Consider the following 26,811-nt stretch of genomic DNA (forward strand, 5'->3'; position numbering starts at 1 on the left):
TATTTCTGAGCCAAAATAATGCAGATTTTCCTTCAGATGTGTTGATTCAAAGAGTCCAGATACTGTAGTTTACCTCATTTTTAATATTTCTGTAGTATGTGCATGTTGCTGAGATCTGATTTAATACTTTAGCATTATCAAGTGTATCTATTCAGCTATCAGAGCATCCCTTCATCCCATAAGGTGAATATCCATGATAAAAGTAAATTATTTATAATATAATATAAGGCAGCGCCTTGCAAAGGTTCAATGTATTTTACTGTGATTTCATGTGATAGGCTGACACAAAGTAATGAATAATTGTAAAATAGAAGAGAAAGGATATATGATTTTTAATTTTCTTTCTTAATTTTCAAATTAAAGGTTGCGTTTACTTTGTATTCAGCATTACAAAGTCAACCTCTTTAGTTCTATCATGCTCTATAGTTGCAATTGCAGTTTATTTACTCTTTGCACAACAGCTAATGTGCATTCAGAATCCACAGAAAGCACATTAGAACGTCAGCTCTGCCTTTTCAAATGGATTTTGATCTGAACTTTGACAGGGCCATGCTAACCTATAAACTATGATGCCCAAAGTGTCTTCCTTTCTAAAGGAAGTTGTTTCTTTGCTCCATCACCGCATGCTTGCTAAAAATGAGGAATTGCTGTGAAGTCACTGATCCAATGGAAGTGCCTGGGTTACTTTAAGTAGATAACATTTGACCAATTAGCAGTAAAAACTGAATTAGACTCCCTTGTGTTGTATTTAGGGCCAGAAAGCTCTGCAACTCATTGAATCTAGTCTGTCCGTATGATCAGATTGTGTTGGTGTGAATTACTTCTGTTCAATTAGAAATCATGTGAGCGTTTTTTGTAAAGTGACTTGAAATTGGGCTGAACCATGGCGCAGCTGGTGACACTGTTGTTACCTGATTTCACACCAAAAGGAAGAACCCACTCAGTAAATTCAGTAAATGCTTGTAAAGGATCAAATGGGACTTACCCTAACATTTATGTAGTTATTCTTACATCAGGTTGTCCCTGAACCTCTAATGTTTTGATGCAGGAAGATAAGAAACAATACACAAATCAAACATTGTATGGAAACTACTGTTTAGTTTCACACAGATCTTTTACTTTTCTACTTTACAGAGACCATAGTTACAGCTCATACATGTGTTAAACACCTGGAGCCAGGCTTATGTTATATTCATTCATAAAACATAACTGTTAAAACATGATCATCTTTCAATTTCTTCTAGAAATTGGAGGAGACCCTGGTTATTTTTTGACTTCAGTTGATGCTGCATTTGGACTAAGGCTCGACTCAGATTCTGACACTTTCTACATTTTGTCTCCAAGGAAAACATCAAAAAACGTTTAAAGCAGGGTCAGGTTGCAGAGCGATTTCCCAAACTTTGAACATCGTTGAGCACAATCCAAGACAATATCTGAATATTGAAACAATATGACAAAACTGCAAACTTAAGAATGCATGGATATCTGTCTAAAGCTTACATGCAAGAAGAGAGTAAATCAGAGACGTAGCCATCAGATCCATGGTTACTGTGGAGGATCTGTAGCCTATATCGAAGAGCGGCTATAAAAAAGTGCTTATTGAATTTAGTTAATTTACAAAATGTTTTTTTTTTGACTCAACAGTTTTGAAAATGGTTGTGTAAAGCTGGCAGAGACACACCCAAATCCTTTACAACTTTAATTGTGGCAAATCGTTGCTTTACAAAGTATTAATTCAGGAAGTCTGAATACAAATGTACACCACACTTTTCAGAAGCCCTATTTTTCTGTTGTTTGATGTTATAGCATGACAAAATGTGACAAAGGTCAAGTGACACAAGTACTTTTTCAAGGCAGCGTGTGTCAACAACAGAATGTCAAAATGCCAAGAAAAATCTTGTTATATTAAAAATAATTTCTGTACTTTTGCTAAGACGGCATTTTCTTTAACTGCATCTGGTATGAAATATACATATTATCACCCATTATCACCTCCAAAAGTTTATATTTTTGAACCTGTACATTATTACAACTCCATGTACTAGATTTCATAAAGCTCAGTTCTTGAATAAAATCTGCAGATGCCTCTTTTCCTCCATCCTCTGGATGTGTTTTCGGTGTGATGCTACGGCTCATGCAGAGAGGCCGTGGACTCTTTGAGACACCAGGGTGGTCAGCGGGTTGAAGGGAGGCGGGTTGGACTCTGAGAGCACTGTTGGAACAAAACTCTGGGTAGAAGCAGTCTGTTCTCCAGGTGGGAAAAACTCTGACATCCTCTGGATGGACAGGACAAAGAGGAAATTAAAAGCATGTTCTTGTTTTCAATTTCCTGAAAACCTTTGCAACAATTCCATGAGTCATTATTATGAGCTTATAAAAGGCAAGGATAAAACTAAAGCAATCTTGTCATTGTATAAATAGAAATAGATGATTTACAGGTTTCAGTTTGACTTTTTTTATTTGATTTTTTATTAATTTACCATTTTGGCCTGAAAACAACTTAAACAAAAGGCTACCTTACAATGACTTTACACGTTTCCACCCAAGTCCCCATATTTGTAAAACACTGCTGTTTCCAAACAAGAATGCAACAGTAGTGACATAAATTATGACAGTTTTATTGTTCTGTTAAATGTACGGCTGTTCTGGTCATAAAACGGAGATTTATTGAACAGGACGGGGTGAAAGGCCAAAACCAGCTAGCAGAAATAATGTGAGAGGTCACGTGTGTCATTTTATCATTTTGGTTAAAAGATCTTTTTACAATATTTCTCTCAGTCTGAAATAACTAGGTTTGTCATTTTTAACAAATATTCGTAGAGACATGTAAACTTTGCATCTAATTTTTCTTCTTTTTTTTTTAAATCATCAAATTAGTTTGCTGCACAGTCATTCCACGATGTAATAGATAATTTCTTGAACGCATCAACAGAAACCCAAAAGTAATTCAACAGTCAGGCTGTTGATAAATGCATGTAAACTTCTGGCTGCAGCACAAAATGTATTGTCAGACTTCCAAAATCACAATTAAATTGTTTTTTGCTCAACACTGTGAACTCAAACAGTACAACAGAGATCTTTAAATGTGAGACCAATTGTGCATTTTGTTGTTATTTAGGGTTTTTTCTTTATTACTTTGGAGGGTTTGTTGGTCTTAAATGACATTCTTGTGGAGTTTAATGTCTCAAGTTATGTTATGTTTGCGATTCCTCCTCTGCAGTCATGTGTTTCCTTGTGGTTATTTTATGTGTTTATATATTGCAGTGCATATTTGTTGGTCATTTATATCTTTATGAAATAATTTTGCATTACTTTTTAATTTTCTTGAACCTTTTTCTTGTCTTTCATCTCAGTTTTTTTTTTTTTTTTTGCTATTTTATTTTCTATCTGTTTCCTATCCCTGAGCTTAAGTCAATTGTTGAATTTGTTATTTTCTTTAATGACAGTCCATCAAGACCTCTGGGTTAAGCTACACAGGTATTTGTTTAGTACTACTAAAGATAAGCAACATTTTTCTCCAGAGACTTTAAACTTCACCTGAAATCTTTCAGTGTTGTGGCCTCTTTTAAAACTTTTTGGCTCCATCGGTTTTTAAGAGAGAACTGATGGTGTGAAGAAAGAGATTAAAATAATATGCATCTTGGACAAATGATCCAGTCTCTGTTGAGCGGCAACTCACATCGTTAAGAATCTGCGTACTTCACTGAGCTCTGTTTCAAATGATACTACAAGAAAAACAAGATTTGCATTTGGGACCGCAGATCTTGTCGTTGATTTACTGTGCAAAATGTGTTTCTTTTTGGAGTGTGAAACTGAAAACAGAGACGAGGCTTTTCCATTTGATTTCTGGAGAAAGCTCTGTGAGGTGCATGTCAGGCCATGTTAACAACAGAACCAGCTGTTTCCCCTTCTTAAAGCATCTCATCTGTCTGTATACCATTAAAATACCTAAAGCATAAAGTAATAGCATCGAGCATAATAAATGTTTTGAAACACATACTGTGACCAGATACTTTACTATCAGCATAAAAACTCTCTCATGCAGGCCGAAGCGATTCACCGACTCTGAGCATTTCTATGGAAGAGACTCCAGTAACAAAAACATTAACACTACAGTTTATTAAAAAAAATCTCTTGTTACTTTTTCTAGTGTTTTAGTTTATTATCATACCTGCTGAGCTGGCAGTATTAAATAATGACATCCCTCGAGATAAAATATGCTTTTACACTGAAAATTTTAGAAATATTTAAACCTTTAGGGAAAATTGCCAGCAGCACAGTTATCGCCACTCCTGTTTATACTTTGTATAGTCTGTTTTTTGCCAAGAGGACAGTACTCAGTGTTCCTCTACACTGTTAGACCTTTTATTGTAATTTTACAGTAACTTACTGGCAACACTGTTGCCAGCAAGTTACTGTAATACTATGTACTATACCCATAATGCAATGCAAATTACAGTAACTACTTGTAAAGATGTCTTATGGTAGTTTTACTGGGCATTTTGTGGTATTTAACTGTAAAAAATACAGCAAAGGCTAACAGTGTATAATATTTTACAAGATTGGCGCACACAGAGAGAGGGATCTGTTATTATTTTCCCTAGATGGAGTGATCTTTGATCTTTCCTCTAGATCTGTGGTGTCCAAAGTGGACGCACTTTAAACACTTTAAACACTTTAAACACCTCTGTTCTCTGTCCCCCCAGAGTCCTGGTTCTCTCTTTGTCTAGACAACCATCACTTTGTTGATTTCAGCATTTGTTTTGGATCCTTATTCTGCTGAAAGTTAATTAAGAATGTATTATTTTTATTATATTTTTAGTCTACTTTACTAACCATGTTTTTCAGGATGTTTGGTGGAGGTTCAAAGTTTTTACCATGAATGTTTTTATGTGGAAACAAACATACATCAAGAAAAGATTGAGACGAATCTGACAAGTGAGAAAAACAGTGTATCTGGTGCTGACTGAATACTGACAGGAAGAAGCTGCTGAGTGTGCGTGTTGCCGTCCGTCAGCAGAGGAGCTGTAGGGGAAGATGCTGTGTTGTTAATGGCAGCAGTCGCCAGGTTGGTGCTCCTCTGCAAAAGAAAAGGAAATTATGCGAGCCAAAGTATAATTATTATTATTTTTTTTTAAAAAGCTTGATAAACACAGATTCAAGCTCACTAAAAATGTCCCATCTCTAAGTATGAAGCAACTACAGGATGAACATCAGCACATGATAAGTAGCTGTTCAAAATATACCACATATTTATAGAGACTCAACTAGTGGGAGAGGAGAGTCGTCTTTTGCCTTCTCCCACACATTGAAATGAATGAAAAGGATGAACCATGAAACGTGAGAATCACACAGGGCTCCATGGGAAACAAAAGGAACATGTTTACAATCCAACAGTGAAAACACAGAGCAGCGCAAAGACAAGTGAGGAGGTGAAGACTCGGAGAAGTCACCTCATTAATTGCTGCTGATGACTTAATGAACTGAAGCGAGAATCATTTTGTGGAAGAACAACAAGCAGTGAAGGATGACACAGGCTGTGTGGTCCTGCTGAAGATATCACGCACAGAGCATTCCTTCCACGGTTTTAGGGTTTCTTTGTTGCTTTACCTAGACAGGGTAAAATATTCAGGGAGTTTTTCAGGCTGCATCCTTCAGTGAGAACTGAGCTCAGACGACTCCACCATGAAACGGGTGGAGAAAGAAAGTGGCATTTTAGTTTCAAAAAACTCTATATGGTCTTCAAAACCGATGTTGTAACATTTGAAACTATGAATGGACAAAGGGAAATTTGAATTTTAATATACTGAGCAAATATATTTCAATTTGACCATGGACAAAAATAAGATGCTGTGAAATTTAGTAAATAATGCAAGCTGGTAAAACAGTTTCTATTTAAGGAAAACCAGCTCATCACCTCAAGCCGTTGACTTGCAGCAATTACTGTACATAATATCTAGATGTTGGAATAGTCCACCTATCTGCTCAGAGTTTGTGTGGCGAACTAAAGATTAGGGTAATGGTAAAGGGCCATCCAGCCTCAAAGAGGTGGAGCTCAACATCTTAGATAAATAGTAAAAACACCAGTGGAAACGCTGAGATAATGAGGAAGACCTAACACCAAAATATATACATTTTTAAGAAATTAAGTTTTATTCATCATCAGCAATGAATATTTCTTCATATATATTTAGTGTTGAGTTTAAAAAATCACACTGAATGTATTATGTCCCACTTCACTGCCTTTGTCTTTGTGTATTGTGTTAAAAAAAAAAGAAAAAGAAAGTCCTTCCTTAACTCCTCTGGCCCAGATTGGACCCTTCAGTCACAATCACAAATATGAGGATGGATGACGGTGCTATGGATTATCATACCAAGTACTTGATGTTTCCCAGCACGGCAGCGGTCAGTATCCCTGTGAAAAAGGCCACCAGGTTCACGCCGGTGAGGGTCCAGATTAAAATGTACAGGGTGAAAACTTCCTCACAGCTTTGCACTCCAACAAACTCAAAGTAGTTGTTCATATAGTCTCCACTGGAAAACAAAGAAGGGGTTCTGCTTTATCAGTCGTGTTATAAAATCCCAGAGTCTCAGTTCTGCATAAGTGAACAAAATCCATAAAACAAAAAGTGTCTGATGTGATATTGAAGCTGAAAATACTCAGAAGAAATAGTGATTCTCTCACTTGGCGCAGTTGTAAAGGTCACAGCAGTAGCAGGTCCCGCTTCGTACGGTCATGGTACAGGACTCCCTCAGATTCCGACATGGCACCTGACAATAACTTTAATTTGGTTTAGATTCTCGTGACTTAACCAGGTGAGAATAATATTTCTCTTCCTCATCATCACTCACCGTAGTGTAGAAGTTCTCATAGATGTAGCTGCTGCTGCCGCTGCTGTAATACTGACACCTCCCTGCTTTCAGGGGACGCACGTCCTGACAAAAACATGTCAACAAATCATTGACTAATAAACATTAAAAACAATATTTAATAATATTATTTCTACACAAAAAAATTAATAAAAATCCAGACTGAGTATTGCAATAGAGTGCTTCTAAATCTCTAGGTAGGATGCCAAATTGTTAGGTCTCCAACTACTGCTTGTATAAAGCATTAAAGCATTTCCCCTTTTTTTCCTCCTCGTCACTGGATGAGTTGACATATAAATATTAACAAAACAATATTTATCAGATTAGATGCAAAGCAAAACATCTGATGTCTGAAGTTTTTGATAAAACACAAACCAAACTTTTCTTGTCATCTTAAGCTTTCACAACAGGGTCCTGCTGTGACTGTAGTTAAAACAGCGCCGTGGTTTGTCTGTTTCGGCTGCATTATTTCATCATTAAACACAACCATCTGAAGTTAATGTGTTCGCAGAAGAGGGAGTGTAACCCACCATGTTTAAGAGGATACCGACTCCATCAATCATCAGGCACAGAAAAGAGGTGATGATCCCGAAGCTGAGGAATACAATGGCAGCCGTCAGCTAGGGAGGAAAAATCAGAAAAGAATAGATAGAAGATGTCCATTATTAAGCCAAAATTCAAATTCCAATGTTTACTCTGGCTGTGGTTTAGATTTAGTGATTTTAGTCATTTTGATAGATGTGTATTTTGCTTTTTATTTTTTTCCAACGCTTTCAGTTTCCCATGTCTCTCATTGTCAGATTGTTGGTGGGCGCTCTTCCAAGCCTTTTGTTTTACCAGTCTTTTAAAAAACACAACTTTTCAGCTTGAACAGTTTTTGAATACTTTCAGTATTTTTCTTTGTGCATTACTTTTTACCTTTATAATTTCTGTCTTTGAAACTAAAGACAGAAATGCAAGGAAACTTACAATGCATTGAAAAAGTATTTATATTTGATCAACTAAAAAAATTCAACCTTTTTGCTTTGTCTTCTGCATGGCTTCAGTTAAGCAGCAAATATGACCTGTTGAGGCTTTTTTTGAACAATGACTTTCTTCTTCCAGCTAAAGACCAGATTGGAGCTTAATAGCATGACCAATAGTTGTCCTGTCAACAGATTCACCCTCTGTGAATCAGAGCGGTTGCATATATCCTGAAATTAAATTACATACATCCGTACTTTATTCTGTAATTCGGTGAGTACTGAAGGCCGTTGATGCTGCTGGATTTTATTTAGGAGTTTTAGAATACAGGTGGCTGAAAAGACATACCTTACACAATTTTATTTGTGAAATGTTTCTTTTCCTTCACAGTTGGGTTTATCTATAAAACAAAATCTCCCCCTGTGTAAAAAAACAAGGTTAAACAATTCAAGGCGAATAAGCACTTTTTTTAAACATTATTCACTGGATACCACCTTGGATTTGGAAAATGCAATACATTTATTACATTTGCGAGAATATTTGAATTCTTTAGTCCTTCTCATTTAAAACAAAGAACAGCATGTGTTCCAGGGTAGTACATTTCTTCAGTCTGAGTGCCTTTTTCTTGGCTTTCTTGGTTCTTTTATTGAAAGTAGCTGGAGCCGCATCCTGGTGAACATGCTGGGAATAAAGTTATGGTATTTTTACCATGAAAAATCATCCTGCTCTTAATCTAGTCTTGTTCATTGACATATTTTCAAACAACAATCGCCAACAGATAAAGCAAAATCCAAACATGCTAATCTAAACTCTACACACAGCAGCAACACAGATGTCCATAAGTGCAAGGAAGTATGCAGAAAGTAAATGACATGCAATAAAAAAAATGAAAGCCATGCTGATGCAAATCTGTAGGCAAGATTCCCTAAAAATGTGTAGAAGTGGAAAAGCTTGATTTAAAAAAAAAAACAGATCAATCAAACTTTACAAATGAGTTTATGAACACAGATTAGAAGACGTGCCAGGAATTGATGTTTTTACACTTTTGTGTTTAGCAAGTCTGTAATGCTGCACTTCTAAAACCATTAATCACATTTTCATTGGCTAAGCTCATTAAATGAATCAAAACAGCCTTTAAATAAAAAACAGATTTTCACTCATCCTGCCTCATCTCCTCGTTAGCCACATGTTTCAGCCAGTTCTGTAGTCCCCTCTGCACTAGAGGATCTTGGAAATGTTAGAAAGCTTAAACTTATTTATGCTCACTAAAATAAGTTATAATAATATTAATGATTTAAATTTGACTACACTTCAGGTCTTCTTCTACTTATAATTCTTCCCTCACCTTCAACCTAATAGAGATTTTTTTTTATTTTGTGCTCTTTAGCCCTGTATTTATTATTGTGCTTTAACATCAACCCACCAATGCAACTAGAAATTAAAATACACCAACAATAATCTCATGTACTTATCTCAGAGGCTCCTTCAGATTCACTGTGATGCAGACTGCTACAGGAGGTCCTTTCTGCTTACAGTCATCAACCTCTACAAAAACTCTTTGAAGAAAATCGTGACACTTGATTTCCATTTGAGATTAATAAAGTATTTTACAATTGAACTGAAAACTGCCTACAGTTTATGATAACATTTTCGGAAGGCTCCAATTTTCATACTTTCAAAACAAATATTGTTTTGAAACTTTTCATACTTTCAAAACTGGTTGCTGTCTACAAAAGACAGCAACCAGTGTAAGGGTGGAAGAAAATGGATGGATGGATGGATGGATGGATGGATGGATGGATGGATGGATGGATGGATGGATGGATGGATGGATGGATGGATGGATGGATGGATGGATGGATGGATGGATGGGTTGTGCTGAGTTTGTTCATAATGTGTTTAACCAACATATTTCTCACAACCAAACTTTGCAATGTTGCAATGTTAAATAACCACCAGTTGTTCATAGGAACAAATAAAGTAAATTGTGAGCGTACCTTGAACAGCACAGTTCATGCTTTCCTTATCATAACTAAGGGGTTATTCTTTAATAACAATGCATTATTTAGACTCCCAGGCAGACCTAATAATTAGTGTGCAGCAGTAGACACTCTCTTGTATCTACTGTAAAAGTAGCTTGGAAAAGCTCAGGTTTCACCTCTTTCATCAGTCTGGGTTGTTTAGGCATCATTACAGTTCATTTGTTAGCCATGATGAGCAAAATGAAACTCGGCATTCTGTAGAAACATAAAACCTTGATTGTGTAACCTTTGAAACTGAAAACATTAAATGAAGTCAAATATGGGAGCCAGGAACTCTGACATGTTTTCCTAAAACCAACGCCCTGATGTTGTCATTTCAGCGAAAGGCAGCTGGTTTATTAGACCTAACATCTATTTGTCTGCTGAGATTCTGCGTGGGATTTGTTTCATCATGGTTGTTCTTACTGGAAGAACCTCTTAAGTCTTGAGTCTTTTTACGACTAGCAGGTTTTCTTTAAGGACTGCCTTGAGCACTAATTTCCAAATGAAGAACTACCAACCACCAAAAAGATGAAGAAACCTTCCAATATCAGTGTGAAATCTAATACAAAATGTCTGGAAAGAGATAAAACAATAACAGTAATACGCCAGAGAAGGCTGAGTTTGTTCAGTAAAACATGAGGAGAAATCATGGCAGTGGGAAGTGAACATCTTAGGTATTGTGTTGAATTTTACAGTACCAATTGCTTGCCGTTCTCTTCTAGGAGGAGTCCTAAAAATCCCAGGAAATAACCAAGAGTCAGCTGCAAGGGACAGAAGATTCATGTTAATCAAAACAAATATTGAAAAATATTTCTTTTTCAATATTGGCTCCTTTCCAAGAAAAAAAAACTCAACAAAAGCTTTAAAGCTGCCTGTGTGGTGCAGTTCTGACATTACATGAAAAATGTATGACATCGTGATGAAGGTAAACAAAACTCAATGCAGTTGCAGTACAAGATGCAGTAGATACAGATGTTTGAGGAATATCAGAATGCATTGAATACAAACAGCAGCAGTAGAATGTTAATTGCATTTCATAACCATTTTATATTAAAACTGTGTCTGAGCTAAACACCTGCAGAGACCAGAAGACGAAATTTTAAGCTGTTGTGACAGATTGCAAGGACGCAACTTTTTAAAACTACCTACAAAAACTCCTGAGATGTAGCCAGTCACGTTCAGGCTCTCTGTGCGCGTCGTTGTGTAGGCTCCCAGCACCAGCAGCAGCAGAGACAGACTGAGCATGCTCAGTACCAGCCACAGAGCTCTCCGGACCCTCAGCACCACCTCTGTCAAACGCAGAAGAAACAACAAACTTTGATCATACTACCAGGATGAATAACACATGACACTATATAAACCAAGCTGCACTCTGAGGAGCTTTTAAAACTCATGTTCTTATATGCAAACTAATTTGAAAATTATACACTTGTTTAGTCATTATCTACATAACTGCCCAAAGTTACTTGTAGGTGATCTATGTGAAATTTTTCCACCATCTGTGCAAACATTTGGCAGCCTTCTCTCCTTCCATGTTCTCCTTCACATCTGGACGCATCTCAGCAGATTTACGGCAGGGATTGTTCGATTACATCAGAAATAGTTGAAACCCAAATTTTAAGATGATTACGTTCAGTCTTACAGCTTTTGGAAGGAATTGTTTCTCGAATGCTCCTTTCCTATTTTTACTCCACGAGAAGATAAGTACTTGAAATAATTTTCATTTTCACACAGTCTGCTTTTTATTAATAAACTTAGATATACAGTACAGACCAAAAGTTTGGACACACCTTTTAATTCAATGAGTTTCCTTTATTTTCATGACTATTGACATTGTAGATTCACACTGAAGGCATCAAAACTATGGAATATGCACATGTGGAAATATGCACTAAACAAAAAAGTGTAAAACAACTGAAAATACCCCTTATATTCTAGTTTCTTCAAAGTAGCAACCTTTTGCTGTGATTACTGCTTTGCACACACTCTGCATTTTCTTGATGAGCTTCAAGAGGTAGTCACCTGAAATGGTTTTCACTTCATAGGTGTGCCCTGTCAGGTTAATAAGTGGGATTTCTTGCCTTATAAATAGTCATGAAAATAAAGAAAACCCATTGAATTTAGAAGGTGTGTCCAAACTTTTGGTCTGTACTGTATATTCTTCCAAACATAATCAAAGACCGAAATCTCGTACACCTGTGAACATTTAAAACTACTACTAATTTTTACTTAATGACCACAGTTTTGTAGGCAGGAAGATTTGTGATGAAAGGGCTTAATCATTTGTGTAAATGCATTAACGAGAAATCTGAACTAGTGAGGTGTTATGCATGAAAACCCAGAAAAAAACATGAACTCACATTAATTCACAGTGGGAATAAGTATCCAAAGATAATTAGAGTTATCGGAAACATTTGGGTTTTTGAAGAGGAATAACAATAACTGAAAAAAATGCACAAATAGATGTATAAAGCTTTTCAGAGAAATACCTGCATTAAAGCGAGTCAGGGAGTATCTTAAACACTTTTTGGGATAAAACAAATTGCAGAACGAAAATTTAATTAAATTAAAATGAGCAATCATATCAACTCTCATGTTAAACTTCTGACAGAAATAACTTTAAAGTTTATCCAACAAGCTAATAAACATGCATTAACTTTGTCACAATGTTTTTTATTGTGTTTAAATTGTCTCCCTATGAAAAAGTTCAATTAGTTTATAGAGAACCATTTTATGAATTAGAATTAAATGATCAACCAACTTTGACGACAATGTAATACAGTTGTAACTGCATTGGATTCAACTTCAAATTAATTAAACTTGTTTACAAAATACTTTATATGACATGTAATTAGGTGTTAAATAAATCAAGTACATAATAGCAAAATACAACACATACAAGGGTGATAATCTTTTATCAAATACCTTTCAGACTAGATAGCTTGGGTAACGTCTACTAGAGTTTCGTTATCTGTTACTGACAATTAAGAATCCAGAGTGGTAAACAACTATTAAGATTGTAAAGTTAAAGTTTGAATTACAAAACAATTTATCTACTCCACTTCTGTTAAATTACCTGTCGGTTTGTTCATTATGTGTTCCTCCTTGCCTGCAGGTCTTTGGGTCCTTGCGGTCATTATAGTATAAGTACCTCAAAACCAGTCCACAGTGTTTTCCCTGGGAGTGTAATTGTCCCGATCCGCTGGCTGAAGCTTTGGTGGGAACCTTTAAAAGTCTTCAGTGTCCAGAGAGACAGGGGAAACATGAAAGCTGCCGCTGCTCCAGCAGTGAGCTGCGTGCAGAGAACTCCAGCCTCTGATGCATTCATTGGTAAAAAGAAACTTGAGACTTTTTTTCCTCTCTTTCTTTTTGTCATCATACTCCAGGTGGCAATCTTCAAAGAAAAATATTATGAGGCTGTATCCAAACGAGCATCCTGAAACTAGTGTCAGTGTTGGAAAAAATATTCACGTAACATTAATTTTATTAGTCTTTTTCAACTCCTTGCTGTGAATTTGGATTCCTGTCTAACATGTGTTATAAAAGAACTTAAAATTAAATGACCATACTCATTTAATTTGAGGTCCATCTCAATAAATCTTCAAATTTTTTCTTCTATACTCTTCCTTCCACTAAACTTTCCATCCTTGCATGAAGAACAGCCAGCTTCTTCCTTTTGTGGCTAACACCTCCCTATCAAGGATGTCAGTGATTGTCTGCTAGACAACTGTTAGTAAACAACCTTTCCCAGAATTGCGAAGGCCATAACAATCCGATGTTATAGCTCCGTCATAATATTGTGATTTTCGAGCAAATTAATTTATGGTTTTCCTTAGCTAAGCCATAATCATTGCTTTGTGAATCTCCTCTACAGTTTTGAAAGCGTTCTGTTTCACAATCTTCACAAGGCTTTTTGCTTCCACTCAACTTTCCATTAACAAGATTGGAAACCACATTCTGTGAATACCAATGACATTTTGTGACTTTACCCTCCTACTGGAGGGTGATGATGAGTGTCGGACAACAATCAAGTCGGGTGTTTACCATAATAGCTTCCATGACATGAAATGACCATAAAATATTTCCGTATTACTATTAATTGGTTTTTTAAGTCTAATGTGTTTCTTTTAAAAGCAGCAAATCACAATTGTCAAAATCAACATAAGTAATCATTTGAGATACATATTCTATAATATAGAATAACTGCAGCAGCATACGCTATTTCAGACCTCAAGAAATGTGTGTGTTATTTTAATTGAAATATACCTTCAAATGTGTATATTTATTAATCAACATTAAATTACTTTAAACTTTTTTAAAACTATTTGAAATAATTGCCAATAGAAGTTACACATGTGTTATTCAAATTGCTGAAATAAGTTAACTTTTAGTTGATACAACAACGTAGGTACTTGTAGTTTTTATGTGAAAAGGGGTTAACACTTAATGCCTGACAAACAGCGTCCTCTTCTGTCGCTATAGGAACAAGACGCTGGCTACGTGGTTAGCATTAGCTCAGCTGTCGTCCTTCCATTTTGTGCAGCTAAGCTAACGCCAGCTAACACCGTTTTGCGACAGAGATGGATGACGGTGACGAGCCGGGTTTAGTCCTGTCGCACAGCACCTCTTCGGGCTCCAAGTCGGGTGGGGACAAGATGTTTTCCCTGAAGAAGTGGAATGCAGTAGCCATGTGGAGTTGGGACGTTGAGTGCGATACTTGTGCCATTTGTCGGGTACAAGTAATGGGTGAGTCTGGAGGAGTTGTTAGCTCAGCTCTGACCCACGGCTAATGAAGCTAAAGTGTTTGTAACAGTACAAATGAAGCAGTAATTCGGTTCGCTTTGCGTTTTGCAGACGCATGCCTTCGATGCCAGGCGGAGAATAAACAAGAAGACTGTGTTGGTAAGATACTTCACACAAAAAACACACGATTTGCTAGCAGCTGTGGTACTTAAGTTAATCAAACAAGCTAGCTTTGGCTGATTAGTGGGAGCCGTCAGGAAAAACAACATCCAGCCTGCTAATTACAGAATCCTGTTTAAAGAAATGCAGAAGAACTCGTTTTTAAAAAAATGAGCAACAGCAGCATGTGTTATTTCAGAGCCCAAGAAAGATGAACGGAGTTATTTTAATTGAAATATGTCGTCAAATGTGTACATTTATGACTATAGTTCTATCCCTGTTTGAAAACACAGCATGATCTCAAACACTTATTGAAATTCCCTTACTGCTGCTGCTGCTGCTGCTGAGTATTATGGCAAAATACAATCAACCTGCAATTCTCTGGTTATTTTTCGAATAATACTTATGGGATTGTGTATATGTTTTTAAACAGCATTAATTGTGTTTGTGGGGCTATGATTGCTGTATCATTCAGTTACCTTAAAAAGAATAGTAAATAATTGATATCCTCACTTTTATCATGACCACAATAGTACAACAAAGTACTGTAATGAAACTTTAAGTCCATGTCGCCCACCCCAAACTTGTTTTTTCCCCTTACCTCCCTGATGTATTTTCTGTCAAAGCCATTTCTTATATAGTCTGGTATAATCATTGAACTCAGCAGGTTGTGTTTGTTTTCTGTCTTTCAGTTGTATGGGGAGAGTGCAACCACTCCTTCCACAACTGCTGCATGTCACTTTGGGTGAAGCAGAACAACCGCTGTCCCCTCTGCCAGCAGGACTGGGTGGTTCAGAGAATCGGCAAATAAGCACCACATCCAGGTGTACTGTGCACGGATGCACCAGAACATGGTGACAGACTTCTCACTGGTCCCGGCAGTATGTCCTGCGTTGTCCTCTCCCTTTCAAGTGCATGTTTCCATTATACCTGGTGTCAAAGGAGGACAATGGACACAGTTAGAGCTGCGCAGATTCGTGGCTGAAGGGATCACACTTCAAGGAGAGAAGAGTAAAGTGTGTCGGAGTGTCATGTCAGCTTTACATTAATGTCTGCTGTGGTGTTTGGCACATCGTGAAAATGGGAGTTTCTTTTTTAAAGATTAAGGATTGTGAATAACTGTGATTCAGACACTCTAAGAATAAAATTCATACAATTCAAATAAAAGTGTCAAAGTGTGACAAATACTTCAGTTTTTAAGTTTTCAGTTATTTGTCAAAATAGGACTTTGAGTTTTAAAGTATATCGCAAATAATCAAAACCCGCACACTGAAATCTTGCAGCTTAATTACATTCTGATTCCAATTAGATGTTTGAAATTCTCATTCTGTCTAGCATGTTCCTCTGAGCCTTTTATAGACAGAAAAAAATAGCATTTATGGAATGTACATGTGGTACCGATTGGTTACAGGTTGGATTTACGGATGTAAGTGCTTAGGCTGCGAAACTGCTCTACATGACAGGTAACCTTGTTACCCATTATACTGTGAGCATTGGATTACACGTAAGGCTGGCATTGTTCCAGTGTCAAGGTATTCCCGGTGATTATATTTGAAACCCAATGAACTAAAAAGTTGAAATTTTTGTTTTCTTTGCAAGCCCAAAAACCGATAAACGGGAGAGTAAGTGGAAGAGAGTTGGCCGGATAATTGACTTAGAGATGCTATTGGTTGGAAGGCTGCATCAACCTTGTTTAACCTGAGGTTGATGTGAAAAAAAGAAGCAGCCTCAGTGTTTTGTGCCAAAATGAACATAAATAAAAATGACGACCAAGGTGGGCTGGCTGTAAGAAATAAATATTTTTTACAACATAATGACTTGGTTTTTTTTGTTGTTGTTAGTTTGTATTTTTCTAAATGTAGTGAAAACCTGACTCCTATTACAATATCGGGGGTTACTCTAAAGAAGTCTGTAAACTCATAAATTCAGTGGTCTCCAGTGACTTCAAGGTTGGAGCTGGCTCCGTATCCTGTCAGAGTGGCAGTTCAGCGGTTGCCCACAGCCACTTTGTATCTCCTAATAATAGACCAGTCTAAATCCTCTTAAGTTCAAACCACATAAGTTGCTTTCCCCAAGTGCCGTCTTTGCAAAAACGTGCAAAGCCGTGTGGGACAAGGCGGTGAGAACGTTCAAGATGTGGGAGCTTGATGGGCTCTCTTGTGCCTAGATTTTCCAGATGGGTGAATTTAAGTGTTCTTAGTTTAACAGCTGTTTCCCAGTACACCTCAGGATTTATCCACCCATGGGTGACCTGGCAGGTCTGGTCAGCTTGGTGGCCAACACAGCCTACCTGAGAGCTCTGGAGTCCGATAGCAACGAGCTAAGAATGCGCCGAGAGTCTCTGACGCTGCCCACGCCAAAGAAGTTCTCTGTTCCTCGGGCAGCACTGGAGAAGACCTATGAGTCACTTTGTGAGCAGCAGCCTATAGGAAGGAAATTGTTTCAGCAGTTTCTCCTGACCTGTGACCCTCAGTGTGTGGCTGTTGCTGAGTTTCTGGAGGAGCTGAACAACTGGAGTGCTGCCGAGGACGGAACCAAAGAAAAGGCCAAACAGAGGATACTGTCAAAGTTTTGTCAGCCTCAGTCTCAGACTTTCCTCTCCTTTCTCACAGCAGAGGATGTCAAGGCGTGCCTGTCTCTTTTTGACAAAAACGACAAGGCAGCCGTGGAGCAGATGAGAGAAGCAACTAGAAAATTTCTAAAAGGAAAACCTTTCCTGGAGTACATGAGAAGCCCCTTCTATTACCGATTCCTGCAGTGGAAGGAGTGCGAAAGGCAGAAGATTACTGACAGATATTTTTACGAGTTCAGGAGTTTGGGCAGAGGTGGCTTTGGCGAGGTTGGTACAAAGCTTCCCATCAAAATCAACATGTTCAAAGTAGAATACAGACAAATTAATAGGCCTTTCTCTAGCTCATTAAAACTATAGCACAGGGATGGTGCTTTGCAACTTTTAGATGTGTCCCTTCTTCAACACACCTGAGTCAAATAATGAGGACTCTGGAGAACTTGACTGCATGCTGAGGAAGGGAGTTAGATGTGTCCAAACATTTAGATTTAGGGACACATCTAAAAGTTTCTGGGCACCGGTACTCAGGGCCTGGATTTGAAGAGCTGTTTTATGGCATGGCGGATGTACAACAGGGGTCTTCATCCAATCTTTGAGAGCTTTTAGGAACATCCCTGCTCCAACCCTGCTCAACCTAATGATTGAATTACCTCTTTAGTATGAGCAAGGTGTGTCTAAAAGCTGCAGGACAGTAGCTCTCAAGGACTGGAATTGGATACTCCTGCTGTACAACATTATTGCTCAAAGTGCAAATAATTTCTTAAGTCAGTGTATATTACTCATGTAATACTAACAAAAGGCCCAACATACTTCATAAAAGTATCCAGTGATGGGTGCGGTATGTCCTGGATAAGTTGCCAGTCTTATACAGCACAGAATAGAGACTAAAGTGAGATTTCTTTTAACTCAAAACTAACTTTCAAGCATGGTGATGGCAGCATCAGGCCGTGGAACCCATTGGTATAGGAGTATTCCACAAAATCCCTGGATTAATTTTTGAGAAGGGCTAAATCAACCTCAAATCAAATCTTAGTCCACAGTTGGACACTGTGGCAGGTTCCCTCAGGACAATCGCTGCTGATGGATATGTGACCAAGTGAAAGCCAGGGTGCATGTATCATTTTGACCACGTGTTGATTAAAGTAGGTGCACAAATGATTCAAACATGGTCACTCTATTGTTTTTAAACAACTGACGCTTTTTGTTTCATAATCATTTCATTCTTTAAAAACACAGGTTTAAATAAATTATTAAAAGTCCAGATTGGGGCCGTGCTGTGGTGGCGTAGGGGATAGCGCGACCCATGTTTGGAGGCCTTGGGTCCTCAACGCGGTCGGGTTCGACTCCCGGACCAGGCGACATTTGCTGCATGTCTTCCCCCCTTTCCTGTCAGCCTACTTTTATATAGGGACACTAGAGCCCACAAAAGACCCCCTGGAGGGGAGGAAAACAAAAAAGTCCAGATTGAATATGATATTCTTGCTAAATATATGTGAACTTCTGACCAGATCAGTATAAGCACTCATCATGAGCTCTTATACTTTGAGTGCCTTGTCCTAATATCCCATAACTTTCTAAATTTTCTGTTCCGCCAGTGTTGGCAAGAAAAAATCAGCACAGGAAAAAGTCAGCAGAAAGAAATACACTCCCTGGTCAAAAATGGTTGAATTTAACTAAGAAAAAAGGTACAAGCCTCCTATTGGATAATTACTGCACTGCTGATGATCTTTCAGCTGATAAGCTAATTGACCCAAAACTGATGGAATAGGTACCTTCTCATTTCTTTGACAACCATATAAAAAGACACTTCCTCTGGTCATGGAAGAAAGGTTAGTCTGTTCCATCAAGCAGAGAAAACATCTAAGCAGATTGCAGAAATTACAGTTTTAGTCATTTTTGCAATCTGCTTAGATGTTTCCTCTGCTTGACGGAACAGACTAACCCTTCTTCCATGACCAGAGGAAGTGGGTTGAGAACTGTCCAATCCACAATTAAAAACTGGAAGGATAGTGGGCAACAATCATCTTTGCGGAAGAAATGTGTTTGGAAAAACCCTGAATGACTGATTGGTGATGAATCACTTATCAGTTAAATGATTGGTGACATCAAATCGAAGAAAAACAACAGAACTCTGGTCTATGTTTAATAGTGAAAGTAAGAGCAATTCCACAATTTGAGGAAAACTCAAATACCACTAATCGGTGAGGCTAACTTGACAAAAAAGCTTCAGTTTGCAAGAGAGCATAAAGATTGAACTCTAAGCAATAGGAAAGCTATAGGAAGTCATAATAATTAGACTGAGTGACTTTTTTTGGTAGCAATGTGGCCAGGCAGTGCACTTTAAGATGCTAAAATAATCCATCAGATGCTAAAGCCAGTCTTGGTATTAAAATGAATTATGTTGTCCTGTCTGACAGGTGTGTGCAGTCCAGGTGAAGCACACAGGCCAGATGTACGCCTGCAAGAAGCTGGACAAGAATCGTCTGAAGAAGAAAGGAGGAGAGAGGCTGGCCCTTATGGAGAAGCAGATCCTGGAGAAGGTCAACAGCGCCTTCATTGTGAACCTGGCCTACGCTTACCAAAGCAAAACCCACCTGTGTCTGGTCATGACCCTAATGTCTGGAGGAGACCTCAGGTTCCACATCTATGAGTTAGGCAAGAGAGGCATCCGCATGGAGCGTGTTGTTTACTACGCAGCCCAGATTGTTGCCGGTATCCTCCACCTGCACTCTATGGACATCGTGTATCGAGATCTGAAGCCTGAGAACGTTCTACTGGATGCGAAGGGCCAGTGCCGACTGTCAGACCTGGGACTGGCTGTGGAGTTGCCAAAAGGAAAAATGACTTGCCAGAGGGTGAGTACCCAACATTTATGTGGTTTGTGCGACTGCAAAATCCTCCTCTACTTGGAGCACAGCATGGCAAAACCCTTAGCAGCTTGTTTCAGACATGGTACATTTTTGCCTTCTCTTCTTTCCTTTCACCGCACAGTTCAGCTCCCATTTCAAGTAGCTTATCGGGAACAGGGATGATAGCTCTCCTTACAGTCGAGCATGATCCTGTGCAGCCAAAAGTTATCTCATTAAAAGGTGCCTGACCTGATGCTCAGCTATAGCCTGCTCTGACTCAGAAATGTGCAGCAGACCAGATAGAGCCTGTGAGCATTAGCTGACTAATCTGTGTCCTACAAATGCCAGAAACATTGTGGGTTTTGCACTTTTGTTCATTATGATGAGTCAGGTGATTTAGAGCTGGTCCAAACTGAAGGAAAACCCCAAAAGCTCTTTCAGTGACAGACTATTGCATCCTAAATGCACAAAGGAGCGGTATCGCATATCCTTCGCAGCTGTAAGACTCCCTTACTCTGAGGTTTATGGTGGTGTCTGTTGTTGTCATGTTTTGATTTGCTTTTGTTTATGCGTTACGTTGTGTTATAGCTTGATGAGGGGTCTGAGTATAAAGTGCATAAAGATCTGATCAAATTTGAAGTACTTCACGTGCAACTTTCTATATTAAGTTAATTTGAAGTTGTAGTTTGAAAATATAATAAATGATTAAAATCAGTCGTTTTCTAAGTTGTTTTCTTAATGGAAAATTGTCCTTGAGACATGTTTAAGATTAGCTTTGTTTCAGCACTCATTGCAGTTACTGACTAGTACAATTATCTTTGCCAAAATCAGTGTTGCCCCAATTACTAGTCCTTAAAAAGCTTATACAGCCTAATTTAACAAATGAACATTTTTGAAAAGATCATTTATTTTTCTTAACTCAATTTACAAAGTGAAACTTCTTATATAGATTAATTACTTATTAGTTATGACTATTTCCCTCTTGCAGTTACTGAAAACACAACATTTAAGAGAAGAATATTACATCAGACCAATATAAATCTTTAATACAACAATGTGGGATTATTCAAAAGGATGCTTAATATCTGCTTGAAGTTTGTTATTTTTAAAAGTTCTTTTAATTCTGATAAATGAACCTCATCAGAACCTAATTTTAAAAAGTACATTTATATTTATGCTTCACACAGAGTGATATATTTTAGCCACTTATTTCTACTAATTAGAAATAAATAAATTATAACTTGTAGCAAATAAAAACTCAGTAACATCAGGGCAATAAAAATATATCTTAATGCTGAAATATAGAATGGAATAGAAAATAAATATGTTTTTATTGTTCAACAGTGAGGAAATTCAAGTGCGCCAGCAGCAAAGTAAAAATAAAGCATGCAGATTCTCACAAGGTAACAAATATGAAAACAGAAAATAAGAATAAGAGGTTTTACAGGATCAAATTTATAACATAAGAGAAAAACAACACTGACATTTTTTTAACAGTTTTCTCAGATTCAAAGACATGTGCAACTGAGGATACTTTAAAAAATACAAGTGCAAATGCATCTGTATACAATAAGAACAGCAGAATATTCACAAGAAATCAGAAATTGAGTAAAAAACAGCAGGAATGTAAACACTTAACTGTCTTACAGCTGCTGTGAGGAAGGATATGCGATAGCGCTCCTTTGTACATTTAGGATGCAGTAGCAGTGAAGGAGCTCTCCAGTTCAGCAGCAGTCTGCAACGATCTCCTGGTAGATCCTTCAGTAACATTGGTCCTGATAAAACACAGAGGACCAGGGCCAGCAGATGGCATGCCTCCACAAATAACCCACACTGTGGAAACTTTACACTGAACCTCAAACAGTTTGGCTTTTCTGCGCCTCCAGACTCAAAATGTCTGCAAAATGAAATGCAAACTTTACATTAATCTGAAGGGGATTTTTTTAGTCCTTTTTATCTTTGGACCTTTTGCTAGTGTAGGCAAAATTTGAAAAGAGCCCTTTTTCTCCTTAATCATTTTTGTAGTGTTGCCCACACTGACATTGTCTCTGGTTTATAAGTGGCTTAAAACAAAGTATGCAACAACTATCCTGGATCCTTGAAGCACTGATTTGTACCCCAACTCTTGGTTTGCTTCACAGTTCTCTTAAAGCTGCTAATATCCCCTTTTTCTGACAAACCTTTTTCTTCCATTCAACTTTCCATTAATATTCTTGGATAGAGTTCCACAGCCAACTTCTTTATTAATATGTGACTCACTTTCTTTGTGAAGGGTGACAGCAAATCAGAAGTCTTCTTTCTTTATAGGCCATGACCTGACCATTCATCAAACATTTCTGATTTAAAAAATTTATAATTGTTAGTAAGTATTGTTTAATTTTTCTGAGATACCTCTAATTATTCACCATTTTATTTGAAATGTTTAACTTTTTTCGGCCGGAAAAGGGTAGAGTGCCTTCTCTGGGTCAGGGGGATGTCTTGCCCCAACTTAGAGTTTATTTGTCTCGGGATCTTGTTCATGAATTAGGGAAAAATGAAGCGGGAGATTAACACACGGATTGGCACAGCGTCTGCAGTGAAACGGTCGCTGAACCGGTCTCTTGTGGTGAAGAGAGCGCTGAGTCAAAAAGCGAAGATCTCGATTTACCAGTCAATCTACGTTCCTACCCTCATTTATGGTTATTATCTTTGGGTCATAACCGAACGGATACAAGCGGCCGAAATGAGTTTTCTCGTTCAGAAGCTCAGTCATTCAGGAGGGACTCAGAGTAGAGCCGCTGCTCCTTCATGTCGAGAGGAGCCAGTTGAGGTGGCTCAGGCATCTGGTCAGGATGCCACCTGAACGCCTCTCTGGTGAGATGTTCCAGGCACGACCCACTGGGAGGAGACCCACAGGAAGACCCAGGACACGCTGGAGGGATGATGTTTCACTGCTGGCATGGGAACGCTTTGGGATTCCCCCAGAGGAGCTGGAAAAAGTGGCTGGGGAGACGGAAATCTGGGCCTGCTTACTTAGGCTGCTGACCCCACGACCCGACCATGGATAAGTGGAAGAAGAAGATAGATGGATGGATGGATGGATGTTTAACTTTAACATTCACCAACTTTATCTTGTGACACTAATGTCTTCATTAGTGATTTTTCCCATCAGTTTTCAATGATTCTCTTCTGTTTGTTGCAGGCTGGTACGACCGGCTACATGGCTCCAGAGATCCTGAAGCAGGAGTACTACCGCACGTCTGTGGACTGGTGGGCTCTGGGCTGCAGCATTTATGAGATGGTGTCCGGTCGTTTGCCTTTTAAAGACTTCAGGGAAAAGGTGCAGAACAGTGAGGTGACTCGTCGAACTCTGGAGGATGATTGCAAGTTTGAAGACAAAAGCTTTGATGGTCCAACCAAAGATATCATCAACCACTTTCTCAAGAAGAAGGTTCTGTTTCGCCTTGGGTGCCGGTAAGAAAAGTCCCTCACTACAAAATACCTGGAGTATGGTGTCAAGAAAGAAAACATGTGGTAGTAGGAGAAATATGCATGGAGACAAGAACAAACAGGATCAGAAGAGCTGGTTACACATTTTGATCCAAACAGGGGCATTACATTTTAATAAGCAGAGCTAAGAAAAAATAAATTCACATTGCTTTTAGAAATAGTTCTGTGTTATTTTATAATTATGACATTTTTACATCCTGATATCACAGCCTAAGTTGTTGCTGTGACTGATGAGCCGTTATTCTGGGTTTAATGAGCAAAAACATGATGAGATTCTGGCAAAAACTGAACATTAAAATTACAACAAATGATGAAATGTTCACACATTTCATCATTTGTGAAAAATGAAAAATATCTATTTTTCTGTTTCATATTAAAAGTAAAAAAGAATTTTTATTTAATTTAAGCAATAAAAATTGAACGAGTTTGACTTAGAACTAAGACCATCAAATACTTTGCCAAAATGTGTTTTAGAGTGTTTGTAGTAAAAAATATATATATATATATGTATTAAAATTGATCTTTAAACTCCTCAAATTAATAGCATTCATGTACATGATGAGTCTAATTAGTGCTTTTTTAGTCTGACACCTCAAGTCACGTGAACCAATTCAATAAAAACAGTTTGTTTGTTTTTATTTACAGTAGAGATGACGACCCAAGGACTCACACGTTTTTCAAGAATATCAATTTCCACCGTCTGGAGGCAGGGCTGGTGGAGCCCCCCTGGGTGCCAAAACCGAATGTGGTCTACTCCAAAGACTCTGAAGACTTTAGGGACAACTCTGAGATCAAGGATGTCAAGTTTGATGCTAAGGACGAGAAATTCTTCAAGGAGTTCAGCACTGGCGCGGTCTCTGTCCGCTGGCAGAGGGAAATAATCGACAGTGGAGTATTTGACGAATTGAATAATCCGGAAGTGAACGGACATGGCCAAGAGAACGTGTGGACGTCTAGGATGTGCAACATTTTGTGAGATTCTGGATTTCTTTACTTGAAAAAATTGTTAAATTCACTCATTGTTAGCGTTACGTGTTAAATTAAGCTGCTCAGAGACATTTTAGGCACTTGCCTTTTTTTCTTCAAATCAATGCATTTCTTTTCTATTGTACTGTTAGAAAGCTTAATATGACAAAAAGTCTGGTAGTAATGATGCCAGGGTCAAATATAACAAAACATTATTCACAAAAGTTAAGTAAAACAAAAGGGCTCAGCTGCTTCAAACTTTGTCCTTCTATTCCTGGTTAGACAGTCCGTCCCAGTGGATTCATAGTTTCCATTACATCATGCATCCTTTTCAGCAGGCAATTGTTCGCATATGTTTGTAAACAAGCTGGGTAATGGTTGCATGTCACTGACAAATTGCTGGGTTATGATAACGTATTTGCTGGTAAATCTTCTAATTCTTATAATCAACAATGTGCCAAAAACCGATAGGGCCTTTTGGTTGTGACAAGGCAAAGTCATGCACAGTGTGATTGATGTGAATCCTCTCAATGACAGATTTTCACCACTAAGTGTCGCCAAACACCAACAAAGTGCATAAAGCCTCATCATCGCCTCTCAGCAACAAAATTAGCTTGGCTGTGTTGGTCTGGTATTTATGAGGATGTAGTCATTTTTAATAATGAATCCAGACACAAAGAAACTTTGTCCACACACTTTGTTTTTCCGCCTAGAAATAAAAGGCAATTAAAAGTGCCAATCTCCTATTAGTGGAGAATGTTTTATTTAGCCTTCATGGTTACTAAGTAGATACATAATTTCCCCTTGTCCAAGAAAGCTTCTTTATTCATTATGTGATTGATATAACACATTTAGTAAACAGTTTTAATAGCTTATCCTGTGTTTGGTACACTTTTCAATCTGTCAGCTTTGAAAAATTGCTTTGCACTAAGTTAAGTAAGCTACAATTTTAGCAAGCAAATTTAAACTCCTTATGCCAGGTAAAAATTCAAAATGTTACCCACATGTTTAGAAATCTGTTAAAATAAACTGCTAGCTAACAATGCTTACTCTTTCTTACCATTAAACCGTTGACCACAACATATAAATATTAAACATTATTTTGTAGATTGTAATTTAAAGCATTATTTGTTTGTTGGTGAATATAACAAATTTCACCCTTAAATTTTTTCCAACAATTCCTTAAAAAAAGTTACATTATTAAATCAGCAAGACAGCACTGTCACTGTGTGGCCCTCATGTAAAAATGTAAACTCTGTATCGATATTTTGATAGTTAGCTATTTTAAATAGTACGGAAGAGGATTAGGGCCGCCAAAAAAAAAGAAGAATTCTGAGTTTAAACGTCAGAATTCTGACTTTAATCTCAGAATTCTGACTTTAATCTCAGAATTCTGACTTTAATCTCAGAATTCTGACTTTAAACTCAGAATTCTGACTTTAATCTCAGAATTCTGACTTTAATCTCAGAATTCTGACTTTAATCTCAGAATTCGGACTTTAAACTCAGAATTCTGACTTGAAACTCAGAATTCTGACTTTAATCTCAGAATTCTGACTTTAATCTCAGAATTCTTTTTTTTTTTTCGGTAGCCCTTCCGTAGCTAACAAATGAGGTTTGTGTCCAAGGTTTTGTGGCTAGTCATTAAGAGCAGGGTCATGTAACCCCAGTCCTTGAGAATCGTTGTCCTGAAATGTTTCGATGTGATCGTAGTCAGCACATCCAAATTACACAGCTGATTACATCTATATACAAACTATCTGCTATCACTACTCCTTAGGCAGATGTTTTAATTTTACAGAAAAAGAATTACACAAACAATTTGATTCAACAGCCCAATATTTTGTCTTTCCAAAATACACCTAAAGAACTTAAATTTCGCTGTTGAAATCAATGATGCATCTCTGTTTAAGACTACTTTGAAAAATATGGAAATTATTTGTTAAAAGAAAAACGTGGAATCCCTTTTAAATCCAGTGAGGTAAATTTAAAATTCAGAGCAAGTACAAATGAAATGGGAAGCTTGAGAAAGAGAAACATTTAGGTAGATCAAGGACATCTAGAATGTTTGCTTGGTGTATCCCAATGAAACCGGTTGCAGTAAATGCACAAGATGGCATTGAAACTGTAGACATGCTTCTCATTCAGTCAGGTGGAAATAGGTTTTGAAGTCAGTCCT

At 37.7% G+C, this 26,811-nt stretch overlaps 3 protein-coding genes across 3 annotated transcripts; 2 read left to right on the forward strand and 1 right to left on the reverse strand.

The window, feature by feature from the left end:
• Positions 1-1,076: 1,076 nt before the first annotated feature.
• Positions 1,077-13,184, reverse strand: LOC116708283 (transmembrane protein 255B). Its single transcript, XM_032546153.1, has 9 exons — positions 12,934-13,184; positions 11,007-11,146; positions 10,556-10,618; positions 7,401-7,490; positions 6,853-6,936; positions 6,686-6,771; positions 6,375-6,534; positions 4,979-5,080; positions 1,077-2,276 (listed from the first exon to the last, which is right to left on the reverse strand). Exons 1-9 carry the CDS (start codon positions 12,992-12,994, stop codon positions 2,133-2,135), a joined length of 930 nt encoding a protein of 309 aa, XP_032402044.1. The 5' UTR covers positions 12,995-13,184; the 3' UTR covers positions 1,077-2,132.
• Positions 13,185-14,385: 1,201 nt separating this feature from the next.
• Positions 14,386-15,946, forward strand: rnf7 (ring finger protein 7). Its single transcript, XM_032546077.1, has 3 exons — positions 14,386-14,603; positions 14,712-14,759; positions 15,452-15,946. The coding sequence occupies exons 1-3, from the start codon at positions 14,438-14,440 to the stop codon at positions 15,568-15,570; spliced, it is 333 nt and encodes a 110-aa protein (XP_032401968.1). The 5' UTR covers positions 14,386-14,437; the 3' UTR covers positions 15,571-15,946.
• Positions 15,947-16,060: 114 nt separating this feature from the next.
• Positions 16,061-25,982, forward strand: grk7b (G protein-coupled receptor kinase 7b). The gene is made up of 4 exons (XM_032546078.1): positions 16,061-17,598; positions 19,746-20,183; positions 23,359-23,630; positions 24,312-25,982. Exons 1-4 carry the CDS (start codon positions 17,002-17,004, stop codon positions 24,640-24,642), a joined length of 1,638 nt encoding a protein of 545 aa, XP_032401969.1. The 5' UTR covers positions 16,061-17,001; the 3' UTR covers positions 24,643-25,982.
• The last annotated feature ends 829 nt before the right edge of the window (positions 25,983-26,811 follow it).

This window comes from Xiphophorus hellerii, chromosome 18, assembly GCF_003331165.1.
Source record: "Xiphophorus hellerii strain 12219 chromosome 18, Xiphophorus_hellerii-4.1, whole genome shotgun sequence".
Taxonomy (NCBI): domain Eukaryota; kingdom Metazoa; phylum Chordata; class Actinopteri; order Cyprinodontiformes; family Poeciliidae; genus Xiphophorus; species Xiphophorus hellerii.